Below are 15,000 nucleotides of genomic sequence, written 5' to 3'. Positions count from 1 at the left end.
TGAATCCACAAATGCCATGACAGAATACGATGACAAAGAGCAGATCAAGGTAACGGACAGAAGAAATTTTGACTGTACCGTACCAATGGTGGCAGACCTAGCGAACCGCTTAGTGCGCTTAGGACAATCAGAGATAGCATGAGTGGAATCACCACAGTAGAAACACAGCCCATTCAGACGTCTGTGTTCTTGCCGTTTAACTCTGGTCAAAGTCCTATCGCACTGCATAGGCTCAGGTTTAAGCTCAGGTAATACCGCCAAATGGTGCACAGATTTACGCTCACACAAGCGTCGACCGATCTGAATGGCCAAAGACATAGACTCATTCAAACCAGCAGGCATAGGAAATCCCACCATGACATCCTTAGGGGCTTCAGAGAGACCCTTTCTGAACATAGCTGCCAGCGCAGATTCATTCCATTGAGTGAGCACGGACCACTTTCTAAATTTCTGACAATATACCTCTATCTCATCCTGACCCTGACAAAGAGCCAGCAAATTTTTCTCTGCCTGATCCACTGAATTAGGTTCATCGTACAGCAATCCGAGCGCCAGGAAAAACGCATCGATATTACTCAATGCAGGATCTCCTGGCGCAAGAGAAAATGCCCAGTCCTGAGGGTCGCCGCGCAAAAAAGAAATAACAATCAAAACCTGTTGAACTGGATCACCAGAGGAGCGAGGTTTCAAGGCCAGAAATAATTTACAATTATTTTTGAAACTCAGAAACTTAGTTCTATCTCCAAAAAACAAATCAGGAATAGGAATTCTTGGTTCCAACATAGCTTTCTGATCAATAGTGTCTTGAATCTTTTGTACTCTTGCCGAGAGCTGATCCACAAATGAAGACAGACTTCTAATGTCCATCGTTACACCTGTGTACTGAACCACCCAAATGTCTAGGGGAAAAAAAAGGCAAAACACAGTGCAAAGAAAAAAAAATGGTCTCAGAACTTCTTTTTTCCCTCTATTGAGAATCATTAGTACTTTTGGCTTCCTGTACTGTTATGAAAGGCAATTCAGTACTACAATGGACATAGCGGTCAGAGCACATACAGTGATCTGACAATAACCCAAAATCATAGAACGAGCTCTGAGACGTGGGAACTCTGCAGACCGCAATCCCTAATCCTCTCCAAACAACACTAGAGGCAGCCGTGGATTGCGCCTAACTCTGCCTATGCAACTCGGCACAGCCTGAGAAACTAACTAGCCTGAAGATAGAAAATAAGCCTACCTTGCCTCAGAGAAATACCCCAAAGGAAAAGGCAGCCCCCCACATATAATGACTGTGAGTTAAGATGAAAAGACAAACGTAGAGATGAAATAGATTCAGCAAAGTGAGGCCCGACTTTCTTAACAGATCGAGGATAGAAAAGGTAACTTTGCGGTCTACACAAAACCCTAAAGAAAACCACGCAAAGGGGGCAAAAAGACCCTCCGTACCGAACTAACGGCACGGAGGTACACCCTTTGCGTCCCAGAGCTTCCAGCAACAAATTAGACAAGCTGGACAGAAAAAATAGCAAACAAATAGCAAAGAAGAACTTAGCTATGCAGAGCAGCAGGCCACAGGAATGATCCAGGGAAAAGCAAGTCCAACACTGGAACATTGACAGGAAGCCAGGATCAAAGCATTAGGTGGAGTTAAGTAGAGAAGCACCTAACGACCTCACCAGATCACCTGAGGGAGGAAACTCAGAAGCCGCAGTACCACTTCCCTCCACCAACAGAAGCTCACAGAGAGAATCAGCCGAAGTACCACTTGTGACCACAGGAGGGAGCTCTGCCACAGAATTCACAACAGGATCCCTTTAGGCTTAGGGGTAGGGTTATGATCCCTTTAGGGTTAGGGTTATGATCCCTACCCCTAACCCTAACTATTTCTGTTTATAGTGGGTTTTTTACTTTATTTTGATGATTGGCAGCTGTCACACATTTCTCAGCATGCGTTTAAAAAACGCAAACGCATGAAAAAACGCATGTAAACGCGTCAAAACTCTGCTTTTTTTCACCACATGCAAAAATGCATGTGTCAAAAAAACGCAGTGTTTGCACGCGTTTCCATGCGTTTTTTCACCACGCGGTTTTTTTTTAAACGCATGCGTTTTGAAACGCAAGTGTGAATCCAGCCTAAAAGTCTCTCTACGCCGACATGTCACTTTCCACAAGGAGAAATGTTACCCCTTAGATCCTGGTTCTTTGTAAGGTCCTAGGAAGGTATAAATCATATGCCATTCCTTTGTATTGGCCCCACATGTATTTATCCATATAAACGAGATCCCTCTGAGGTGTATTTTTTAGAATTTAAACAAGCCCAACTTTTCTAACCTTTCATTGTATCAGAGACCTCCATCCCTTGTAATAATCTAGTTGCCGCCTATTGAATGGAGTCTAACGTCCCAATCTCCTTTTTAGGAGAGGATCCATAAGATTTCATCTCTTTTTATGCACCCTAAAATCTTGTCTGCTAAAGATACTGTCAAAAAGTTGAAATAATAAATGCAATAATGCCGGGCATCCTACCAATATCTGTCACAGTTCTCTATACCAATGAAAGAAAAAAGCCAAAATGGAGAACCGATACCATCTACTTCAGTTTTTTCTTCAAAGACATCTTGAAATACAGACAAGAATCAGTTAAAAAAATATACGAGAAGGAACACGAGATTCTTCCACCATGATATTTACAGGACGTTAAGATATATGAACCCAATTTAACTTGGAGAAAGCGCTCCAACTTGTTTTGCCGTCACCTTGTTCGGTTTTCTTTACACAGTGTCAAAGTTCTGAGTTTTCTTTCTTACTTTATAAAGCATTATTATCATCAGGTCATATGTTGATGACACAAAGGTTCCCAAGATGCATAGTTTGAGACCATGACCAGAATACTGCAGTAATGACTGAAAACCTTCTGCAGACCTTCCGATGGGTACAGTTTCCACAATTATTGAAAGAAGGGCTAAGCTTGTCCTGATAGTTGAAGCCCATCTCCAGCCATCATAAGACAAACACTTGCACAGACTCTTAAGGGGAATGCTATACTTAGATTGGTTGATTATAATTCATAGGTGAGACTTATAAGGAGCACACAGGAGGGGGGTCTGCAGCACTGAGGAGAAGTAGGTTCTACTGGAAAATGTAGTTTAAGCAGGTCTGAAGAAGACCGCCCATTCAACAAGAAAATGCAATTACTGTTCCTTGTGGAAAACAAAATGCAATTGTGAGAATAACCAATCTAATAATTACTAGTTGCAGTCTTCTGCCGTTTCCAGCGCCGCTCCGTTCTCCCTCCTGCACCATGTGGCTGCAGCTCTTTCCTCTTGGCTCACACCGTGGACCGTTAGTTCATTTGTTAATTGAAGTCTATGAGAGCCTGGTTCTAAGTCTCATAGGCTTACATTGAGAAAGTGACTTGTGGCCCACACAGAAACACTGTGCTAAATGGTTGGTCATAACTGCGGTCACATGATGTACTGCCGGAATTGGCGGAAAACCATGACTGGTGAGTATTTTAATGCATTCACTGAACATGCATTACTTATATCTAATGGATGGGGATGATGGGGGAAGTACAGCTCCCGCGGGTTTTGAATTTTTTTATTTTTTATTTAATACGGGCCATGAATATTTAAAATGTAACCCCTTATGAGCAGCATTAATCAGATCCTGGCTTCATGACTGCAGACAGGTATATTTTACTTTGAAACACTCCGAGAATTTTGGAGAAAAGAAAAGTACTTTGAAGATCTAACCGGGGATCATAGCCGGAAACGAGACTTGTTCAGCTCTACCTCAGATGGCTTTTTTCAGGGCTGCTAGAGGCGATTGACAGGTCTCTTACATAATAAAAGACTCGTCAAACACGTAGAGCAGCACTAGAAGAAGCCATCTTCAAAGCATAATCGGATGACAGGTTCCCTTTAAAAGGGTTTTCACAACTTAACAAGTTATCCCCCATTTATAGGACAGATAACATGTTGGATGTATCTAAGCTGGGACCACTACTGATCCCTAGAAGGAGGCCTTGAAGTGCCCCACTTGATTGTAGTGAGTACCGTGCATGTGCACCCCTGCTCGTGTCATGGTTTTTTGGTACTGTTGAGACTCCGTAAAGAATCTGTGGCCATAGAAAAAAAAAGCAAGTCAGAGCTCTGTTGTCGGGATCAGTGGGGGTCCTAATGGTGGGACCTCCTGCAATCAAAGTTATCACCTATTTTGATACACGATATCCTCTTTAAGACATGTTGTTTCAAAACGTTGCACCATTCTAAAGTAAAACATAGTTTGCTAGGATTCTGGCAGCAGTCACTGAATCGCACTGTCTGCACTAAGGCTAGCACTACTTTGGTGACAGTCTCCTTTTGCTAATAACTGCAGTTGAAAAACAATGAACTCACGTACAGTCAACAATCAGACTTACCCTATACAATTATCTGGGTCAGTTTCACAGTTGATGTTGCATCTGTAGCGCTCCCACGTCATCCAGCCCATGGGGGGCGTCCTGACTAGTCCATTGTCCAAAGATGAGACCAGCGACGACAGGGCAAAGACTATGCCCACGAATAGCAGATGCATTTTGGCCACTTGTATCTATAAAAGTAGAACATGTTATGAGTGATTCAAGAAAAAATTAATTATATATTTCATACTAAGTTACCATTTGGTTGTATTGTGGCTTAGGCTAGGTACAAACGGTATTTCTGTCGACAGTCGGGCACATACGCTCAGGAGGTTTGTGCCCAAAAGTATGCACTGTCAGGAAGGATCCCAGGGCATCGTCCACCATAGAGACCCACTGTAAAAAAATATACCACATGGTTTACACTTGTGGCTGTGTATAGTACAGTCTTTTCGTATGCCAGCACATACCGGTCAGACGGAGACCAAAAGAACACACTTTTTGGCCTTCGTCTGGTGCATGGGAGATTATGGGAATGTTCTAATATACGGCCAGAATAGCTCCCAAAGTATACCTAGGCCAAAAAAGGTATAAAAAAGGAGCCACAAGACGTTTCCAGATCCGTAACACAACACACACCGCTGTCACTTGACGGGCACCAATGACTTATAGCTTCCAGTATACGCCACTGAGGTGTCATTTTAGCTTGAAAAAAAAAAACATAGCAGGTTGCAGCCCTATTGTTTGTCAAATAGGATGGGACCTATAATGGAGGCTCCATGGTACAAGTCCAGCATCACATTAATGTTCTTGCTCAGATGATTAGTGCTCAGGATTTTTTCCGGTTTACAATTGACCTCTCAGATGTCCAACCATTGTATAGTCTTACGGAGTTATATTTACATGAGCAAAATGGCAGTTTGAAGGAAAACCTGATTTACAGGTTTGTCTCCAAGATTTAGTGAGATGAAGTCACCATTCAGCTGTCATTCCCCAACACACATACAGCTGCTACAGTCACTAGACATCACATTTTCTAATCTGGTCCCGCACTGTCGGATGTTGACTGAGCTCAATCCGGCTGTGGTCAAGGTGTGGCTCATGGAAACTTCAGAGGCTAAAAACTAGCAGAAGTGACTAAGAGTTAAAACATAGCTTTACCTTTCATTCACATTGAATATACAGGTGTTAAATTTAGCATATTTGTTGCATGTATCTTTTTTCTGTGTTTTTTCCCCTACAGTCATGGCCAAAAGTATTGACACCCCTGCAATTCTGTCAGATAATACTCATTTTCTTCCTGAAAATGATTGCAAACACAAATTATTTGGTATTATTATCTTCATTTAATTTGTCTTAAAAGAAAAAACACAAAAAGAATTGTCCTAAAGCCAAATTGGATATAATTGCACACCAAACATAAAAAAGGGGGTAGACAAAAATCATGTGATGCTTCTCTAATTTGTGTAATTAACAGCACCTGTAACTTACCTGTGGCACCTGACAGGTGTTGGCAATAACTAAATCACACTTGCAGCCAGTTGACATGGATTAAAGTTGACTCAACCTCTGTCCTGTGTCCTTGTGTGTACCACATTGAGGATGGAGAAAAGAAATAAGACCAAAGAACTGTCTGAGGACTTGAGAAACCAAATTGTGAGGAAGCATGAGCAATCTCAAGGCTACAAGTCCATCTCCAAAGACCTGAATGTTCCTGTGTCTACCGTGCGGAGTGTCATCAAGAAGTTAATAGCCCATGGCACTGTGGCTAACCTCCCTAGATGTGGACGGAAAAGAAAAATTGACAAGAGATTTCAACGCAAGATTGTGCGGATGTTGGATAAAGAACCTTGACTAACATCCAAACAATTTCAAGCTGCCCTGCAGTCCGAGGGTACAACAGTGTCAACCCGTACTATCCGTCGGCGTCTGAATGAAAAGGGACTGTATGGTAGGAGACCCAGGAAGACCCCACTTCTTACCCCGAGACATAAAAAAGCCAGGCTGGAGTTTGCCAAAACTTACCTGAAAAAGCCTAAAACGTTTTGGAAGAATGTTCTCTGGTCAGAGGATACAAAAGTAGAGCTTTTTGGGCAAAGGCATCAACATAGAGTTTACAGGAGAAAGAAAGAGGCATTCAAAGAAAAGAACACGGTCCCTACAGTCAAACATGGCGGAGGTTCCCTGATGTTTTGGGGTTGCTTTGCTGCTTCTGGCACTGGACTGCTTGACCGTGTGCATGGCATTATGAAGTCTGAAGACTACCAACAAATTTTGCAGCATAATGTAGGGCCCAGTGTGAGAAAGCTGGGTCTCCCTCAGAGGTCATGGGTCTTCCAGCAGGACAATGACCCAAAACACACTTCAAAAAGCACTAGAAAATGGTTTGAGAGAAAGCACTGGAGACTTCTATGGTGACCAGACCTGAATCCCATAGAACACCTGTGGAGAGATCTAAAAATGGCAGTTTGGAGAAGGCACCCTTAAAATATCAGGGACCTGGAGCAGTTTGCCAAAGAAGAATGGTCTAAAATTCCAGCAGAGCATTGTAAGAAACTCATTGATGGTTACCGGAAGCGGTTGGTCGCAGTTATTTTGGGTAAAGGTTGGGCAACCAATTATTAGGCTGAGGGTGTCAATACTTTTGTCTGGCCCATTTTTGGAGTTTTGTGTGAAATGATCAATGTTTTGCTTTTTGCTTCATTCTCTTTTGTGTTTTTTCATTTAAGACAAATTAAATGAGGATAATAATACCAAAGAATTTGTGATTGCAATCATTTTCAGGAAGAAACTGAGTACTATCTGACAGAATTGCAGGGGTGTCAATACTTTTGGCCATGACTGTATTTGCAATGAAAAATAACAAACACAGATTTATGATTTCAATAGGAGGCCGCAGCCAATATCAGAAGATGGAGCAGCTCGGAAAATGAGCACTTCCATCACCGAGAGCAGCTGATTCAAAATTGACCTAAGGATAGTAGTGAACAACTTCTTTCAATTATATATTCTCAACTTTTATTTTCTATTTGCTCATGCCATGTAGAAAATACAGTAAATGCCATATGCAGCCACGTTGCTACATTTATTATGCTTACTTATATAGCGCTATCATATTCCGCAGCGCTTTAAACACAACCTATTCTGACGCCTGAATCTTTGTCGTTCAGCTCTAGACAAAATCCTATCACACTGCATAGGCTCAGGGCTCCGCTCGGAGGACAACGCCACAGTGTGCACAACTCTGCGCTCGCGCAAGCGCCGATCAATCTGAATGGCCAGAGACATAGAATCACTCAGACCAGCAGGCGTGGGGAACCCCACCATAACATCTTTAACAGATTCAGAAAGACCCTTTCTGAAAATTGCCGCCAAGACATCCTCATTCCATTTAGTCAATACAGACCATTTTCTAAATTTCTGGCAATACGATTCTGCCGCTTCTTGACCCTGACTCAGGGCCAACAAGGTCTTCTCTGCATGATCCACTGAATTAGGTTCATCATACAATAACCCTAGCGCCTGAAAAAAGGTGTCTATATTAAGCAAAGCAGGATTCCCAGATTCCAGGGAAAATACCCAATCCTGAGGATCACCATGCAGCAGGGAAATAACAATTTTAACCTGCTGAATGGGGTCACCAGAAGAACGGGGTTTCAGAGCAAAAAACAGTTTACAGTTATTTTTAAAGCTCAAAAATTTGGACCTGTCCCCAAAAAACAAATCAGGAGTTGGAATTCTAGGCTCTAAAACCGGAGTCTGAACGATATAATCGGAAATACCCTGTACTCTAGCAGCAAGTTGGTCCACACGAGAAACCAATTCCTGAACCTCCATGCCAGCGCCTAACTCCTGAGCCACCCAGAGGAAAAGAGGGAAGGAAAGACACAACAGACTACAGAAAAAAAATGGCTTAGCACTTTCCTTCCTTTCTTCTGAGATGCGTTTAACTCATTGTGGCCAGTTGTACTGTTATGATCTGGTGGCCTAGGAGCAGCATGTGACGTACTCTGGAGAAGGTGGTACCTGTACTGACCGCAGACCCTGAACTTAGCACCACAACTAGAAGTAGCCGTGGGATGTACCTAACACTCCCTAGACACCTCGACACAGCCTAAGGACTAACTTCCCCTAAAGATAGAAATGGGAAAACTATCTTGCCTCAGAGAAAATCCCCAAAGGATAGACAGCCCCCCACAAATATTGACTGTGAGAGGAGAGGGAAATGACATACGCAGACTGAAATCAGGATTTAGCAAAGGAGGCCTTTGTAGCTAAAAAGAAAGAATAGGACAGAGTACTATGCGGTCAGTATTAAAACACTAGAAAATATCTACCACAGAAAATACCAAACTCCACATCTGACTAAAGACATGGAGGGTATATCTGCATCTCCAGAGATGCAGCTTGGCTGCAAAAAATCCTTACACAGACAAAGCTGGACAAGACAAAACATGAAAATGCACAGAACTATAAGGCCCACAGCATGTGGACAGCAAAAACAAAGCCAGAACTTATCTTTGTTGAAAAGAACAGCAAAACAGGAGAGACCAGTCAGGGATGTGAATCCTCCAAAAACAATGGACAACTGGCACTGACTAAAGGATCAAGCAAGACTTAAATAGCTCAGTCCAAATTGCAATAAGTGGACACACCTGATAAATGCTGCAATCCAAAGACAGCAGCACTACCACTCATAACCACCGGAGGGAGCCCAAGAGCAGAATTCACAACAGTTTCCATCCGTATCCTGCTAGATTGTGGAAAAACACTATATAGGATTAGATAGAGGAGCTTTTCTTGGCCTTGCAGCGCTGTTCATGGCTATCTGCACGGTCTCTGTGTGAGTGCAGCTCACTCTGTAGTCTGTTCTGCGAAACAAACCAAAAGTTTATAAAGTTCACCAAACACTCCACTTTATAGTTGTGTAGGCCACATTAGCTCATATTAAAGTGTAGTCCACCCTTTATAAAATTAGTGTTTCTTATACCTGTTAGCAGCTGTTCAGGAATAAGCACACTAAGCCCTTAGTACTTTTCTGCCTATCTTTATCAGTCTACCAAGATGAAGAAGGCAGGGAGTAAGGCACGTGGTCGTGGAGCAGGGAGAGGACGTGGGGATTCTGTGCCTGCTGTGGGCACCGGTGACTCATCATCCCCCAGGTTTATCAGGGAACAGACCTTCATGCGCAGCTTTGTAGGAGTTGGCCGTACCCCGCTGCTGCGGGACGAACAAATTGAAGCCGTTGTCGGATGGATGGCAGCTAACGCATCGACTTCAATTAGTGCCACATCCTCTCAGGCACAGAGCACTGAAGAGCAACCATCTGTCTCTTCACCACCTGCCAAATTGCCCAGGCAGTCAGAGAGCCCAGGACAGGAGCCATCTCTACTTCTGTTCTCTGAATCTCTTGGCTTGGAAAGAGGGGCCCAGCTAAGCAGCATTGGAGAAATGGAAGAGGAGGCAGTATGCAGTGATGCCCAACAGCTTTGTCTCTCCGAATCTGAAGAGGCGGGTGGGCCAGTGCCTCCGGTCAGCACACCTCAGTTCGCATCTGATGATGAGACTCAGGTGCCACTTTCTGGTGCATACTGTGCTGCCGTGACTACCCAGGAGAAGCAGTTGGTGGAAGAGGGTAGTGTAGATGATGAGGTCCTTGACCCATCATGGCGTGAGGTACGGGAAGGTGGTGGGAGCAGCTCTGAGGAAGAGATTCCCCGAACGGCCCAAAGAGGGAGAGGGAGGGGGAAGACTGCGTTGCCTGTAGCCTCCACTTCAGCACCCATTAGGAGCATGCCTCTTCCAAAAGCCAAAGCGGGCACTCCCAAGACTTGCAGTGCCTGGTCCTTTTTGACACAGTTGCAGCTGACATTTGCTTAGTCAAATGCAAGCTGTGTCATCAGAAAATCAAAAGAGGGAAAAGTGTCAGCAACCTCAATACCACAAATATGTGGAAATATGTGCGGACTAAGCACGCGGTGAAGTTCCAAAAACACTGAAGACCTAGGCCAACCTACAGCGGCACCTACCACCTCTTCAGCTCGTGTTGGAGCCTCTTCCTCCAGCTCACACACAGCTGGTTCGGCTTCCTCACAGGATCGCCATGGAAGAACCTCTGGCACTGTTGTCCAGAGACCCAGTGTAATTCCACCCACAGCACCACGTTCAAAGTCATCCTCACACTCCCAGCCCAGTCTACAGCCATCGGTAGCACAGGCATGGGAGAAAAGGCGGCCATTCTCGGCAAACCACCCACGAGCACAGGCTCTGAATGCTGGCATTGCAAAACTACTGTCCCTTGAAATGCTGTTATTCAGGCTGGTGGAGACTGACAGCTTCCGTAACTTGATAGCATTGGCAGTCCCACAATACAACGTGCCCAGCCGCTTTTATTTCAGCAGGCAAGCTATCCCTGCCCTGCAAAAGCAAGTGGAGGGAAACATTAAACATGCACTACTAAACACCGTCAGTAGCAAGGTCCACCTCACCACCGATGCGTGGACCAGTCACCATGGACAGGGACGATACCTTTCCCTCACTGCCCATTGGGTAAATGTTGTGGAACCGGGTACAGATCGTGAGAGTGGCGCTCTACATGTTCTGCCAACTCCAAGGATTGCAGGAATCCAGTCTGTGCACATTGACTCCTCTTCATACTCCAGTTCCTCTGAATCATCACTGCAGGAGCCGTCACGGTCCACCTCCACATGGACCCGTGAACGCTTACCTGTTCCGACCGATATGAGCACAGCCGTGGCCAAACGTTAACAGGCCGTCTTGGAACATACTAGGCAGCTACCACAAGATGAGTACCAAGTACCCACAGACCACTATATCACAAATACTATAAAATCAATAAAGTTTATTGAAAACAAATTTAAAAAAAAATTGTACATAACACCATGTGAGTTATATCAAAGAGAATTAGTCAAAATCCCATGAGCCGCGAAAGTACCGCATCCAACCATGTCATGTCAAGCATTGAGGCACACTATAACTAATGTTACTCTCATATAAATATAAGATTCCCAGAGACATCCTTTGAGGTATTATCTACATCTATTGTTCCCAGATGAGAATTCAATATATAATATAAAAATGAAATATCGTAAGTGGATCAATGCTTACCCATAGTTGTGCACCGCTGTCCAGCAACGCCCCGACGCGCGTTTCGCCCGTGCTTTTTCAAGGGGAGTGTGTTCCTTCTCCCACCTTACCTCATTAAATACCCCTTGAAGAATCAGGCCAGCCAGTAAGGTGTTCGCATGCTGAGACGCTGCCGCCAAATCCCTAACTGCATCGACTCCGGTACTCATTTCCGGCGCGCGCTAGAGGAAATCCCTCTCAGACGTCATATGATGCGCACCGGAAGTTAATTGAGACCTTCGGCGACGCAGAGGAAAGAGGCGAGCGACTGCGCATGCGTGTACTGGCGCCATATTCAAGAAGCCCTAAGGAGGATACCATATTTGTGTGCCCTATGCCAAAGGGAATGCGCCTGCACTTACCGGCGCCATTTTTAAGAAGTCCATAGCCTAACACCATATCCCAATACCCCCGAATGCGAAGGAAGAAAAAAATGTCCATCTACCTATACCGCACCGAGCAAAACGACCCAGGATATGGAGACCCCCTGTAAGTATCCACACAAAGAAAGCCCTTTCCTCCCCTTCTACACCGGGACGTAATCTATGTAAGGGAATAGATTATACATGGTTTAAAGGGATCCCTAAGTATTCTCATCATCCGCACAATAAAAAAGAAGAACTGCATGATACGGCATGTTTCTATGTATGACTGTTTATGGCACATATACATTCTTTATGAATGTTCTTTTTTACATTATAGTTTACTTCAGTTCTTCTTTTTTATTGTGCGGATGATGAGAATACTTAGGGATCCCTTTAAACCATTTATAATCTATTCCCTTACATAGATTACATCCCGGTGTAGAAGGGGAGGAAAGGGCTTTCTTTGTGTGGATACTTACAGGGGGTCTCCATATCCTGGGTCGTTTTGCTCGGTGCGGTATAGGTAGATGGACATTTTTTTCTTCCTTCGCATTCGGGGGTATTGGGATATGGGAATCCCATCTTTCTGGGATTGCCGTTCGAGTTGCCGTCCATAATCACAGACTGAACCCTTAATAAAGACCGTATGCGGTCGAAACGTTGGGGACAAGTTTCTTATGTTATGCTTCATTTCATGGCTGTGAATTCCCAGAATAAAAATTAACCATTGAAAATCAAGAACAAATTTTTTCACTTTTTTTGTGTGTGCTGGAGGTTGCTCTACTATATTGATTTGTTTTTTTCCTCTTAAAGCACCAACTTATATAGAGTGCAAGGTGACCCTGATCATTTATATATACTCTACAGGAAAAGATGGGTCTTGGCTGGGTGTTGGTGTTAGTGTTGTGAGGGCCTTGTGCCCGTGCCGGACACCTTTAGCCAATGGTTTTGGCTAGCCAGGACCACGAATTCCACAGAGTAATAAAGGAGACTTTGGTTCAAACATGGGGAATTTACTGAACTTGATAAGAGTTATATACAAGGGATAGCGGATACACAGTCTTAAGCAAGTTTCCTTCATAGTAAGAAGCCTTTTTATTCTCATTGTATCCTTCCTCTGTAGGCTACTCCAGGGCTCTGCACCTTATCTGTTTCATCTCCACGTCACCACAACCCAGCTTCTAGGCCACAGTCCTGATCAGCAAGTTTCTCTCAACTCGTTCAGCGGTTCCGCGTCCTATCACTATGGACACTCTGGATCTACCGCTCGGGTCCCCCACTAGTCCCACTCTCTCAGTACTCTATAGGTCCATTACCGTTGGCACTAGCAATCTCAGCATCTTACCCGGTAACGCCTTCTGGAAAGTCTCTCAGTCTAATCAGTAACTCTCTTTAGGATCTCATTATCTCTCGCTCCAGTCTCTTCTAGTTGTGGATCCCCCCTTGGCAGCACTGCACACTTGTCGCTCTCCAAACTCTAACTCCTGAAAACAAAAATCCCAAATGCATAATGTGAGAAATCGAGGTCTGACGAAAATAACGCCAGCCACCCCCGAACTCACTAAATCTGCTCAGAGCATATCACAATGCAAGGAGAAAAAGCAGAGCATAGATGAACATTTCATAAAACAAACTTTATTCAAAAAGAAGTACAAAGACATATACTTTAATATTTGAGCGTTATAAATTAGTAATGAGAGCACAACGATTAATGCTTGAAATATGCTGTAAAAAAGGCCCCCCCTGCCGCCTACCCCCCCACAGAGCTGTAACTGCCAATACAGGAGCACACAAAGGACCCCTGCACCACCCCCCAAAAATAGAGGGGAAAGGGGAAAATGGTAACTAGCCCAACACTATTGACAGGCAGGTAAAGGCATCAATGTGCCTGACCTGGAGGGCAAGCACCCATACATGCAGCAGAAAGAGTGTCCATACTAGGATACCATAGTGGCATAAAAAATCATATTCGCTAACATGGGGGTAAAGACTTACCAGGTGCGAGGGCAGGGTGGGGAAGCAGTCAGGAGGTGGTCTGCTGCATGTATGGGTGCTTGCCCTCCAGGTCAGGCACATTGATGCCTTTATCTGCCTGTCAATAGTGTTGGGCTAGTTACCATTTTCCCCTTTCCCCTCTATTTTTGGGGGGTGGTGCAGGGGTCCTTTGTGTGCTCCTGTATTGGCAGTTACAGCTCTGTGGGGGGGTAGGTGGCAGGGGGGCCTTTTTACAGCATATTTCAAGCATTAATCGTTGTGCTCTCATTACTAATTTATCTTAGTAATATAATCTCAAATATTAAAGTATATGTCTTGGTACTACTTTTTGAATAAAGTTTGTTTTATGAAATGTTCATCTATGCTCTGCTTTTTCTCCTTGCATTGTGAAACTCTAACTCCTGTCTGACTGTCAGGAAGTAGTCTGCTTTCCCTGGCCCTAACCCCTCCCACTGTGGGCTAGTCCCATCTCTTAACTCTCACTTACTCTGCTGTCTGTTGCTGGGCAAAAAATCCCCACAAAACATTATTTTACAGTCAACTGTCTACCTCCTATACTATACACTAATGTCACTATCTATGTCTTATCCAACACTATCCACATTACACTTATGTATTACCTCTACATTACTCATGCACTAAATATTATCATATCCCAACACATTACCAAAGCAAACATATTACACTTCACAAGCTATACAAAAGACGCATAACACTATATGCACAACACGATTGATGTCTTCAGGGACACGACTGGCAGTCCAGTCCACACCCCTTACATGAGGAATAGCGAAGAAGAAAGCTTTATCACTCACATACAACCCTGTATAATACATTTGAAAGTAATTAAGCTTTTACTTTTACATTATAATGATGGAGGACCAAATTATTTGTCTCCTCCTTATGTGTGTGATATATGTTTTTTACATGGAAATAACCAAACAAGAACATTTTATGATTTCGTCCCTCTTTATTCCTATATTTATTTTAGTTTAAAATATAATTTTTGTGACTTCTTTGTTTATTGCGTATTAACTATTTATTAATTTACCTCTATTTTTAAGAGGCTGGGGCTGTCGAATTTGTAGCTGT

General features: G+C 43.8%; 1 protein-coding gene across 3 annotated transcripts in view; it reads right to left on the bottom strand.

The window, feature by feature from the left end:
• The window catches only part of NAGA (alpha-N-acetylgalactosaminidase), a 56,691-nt gene that overhangs the window by 17,081 nt on the left and 24,610 nt on the right, over nucleotides 1-15,000 (bottom strand). The window contains exons 1-2 of one of the 3 annotated variants that reach the window (XM_069734056.1): nucleotides 13,259-13,282; nucleotides 4,424-4,593 (exon numbers count right to left, since the gene is read on the bottom strand). In XM_069734056.1, coding sequence (XP_069590157.1) covers nucleotides 4,424-4,578 — 155 coding nt within the window. In that variant the 5' untranslated portion in view covers nucleotides 4,579-4,593; nucleotides 13,259-13,282. Of the gene's footprint in view, nucleotides 1-4,423; nucleotides 4,594-4,660; nucleotides 4,682-13,258; nucleotides 13,283-15,000 lie in introns of those variants that run through there. The other 2 variants (XM_069734055.1, XM_069734054.1) reach the window with 2 other exon arrangements.

Source organism: Ranitomeya imitator, chromosome 7 (assembly GCF_032444005.1).
Source record: "Ranitomeya imitator isolate aRanImi1 chromosome 7, aRanImi1.pri, whole genome shotgun sequence".
In the NCBI taxonomy this organism is placed as follows: Eukaryota; Metazoa; Chordata; class Amphibia; order Anura; family Dendrobatidae; genus Ranitomeya; species Ranitomeya imitator.
Note: the sequence above shows the minus strand (reverse complement) of the source record. Positions and strands in the feature narration are given on the sequence as shown.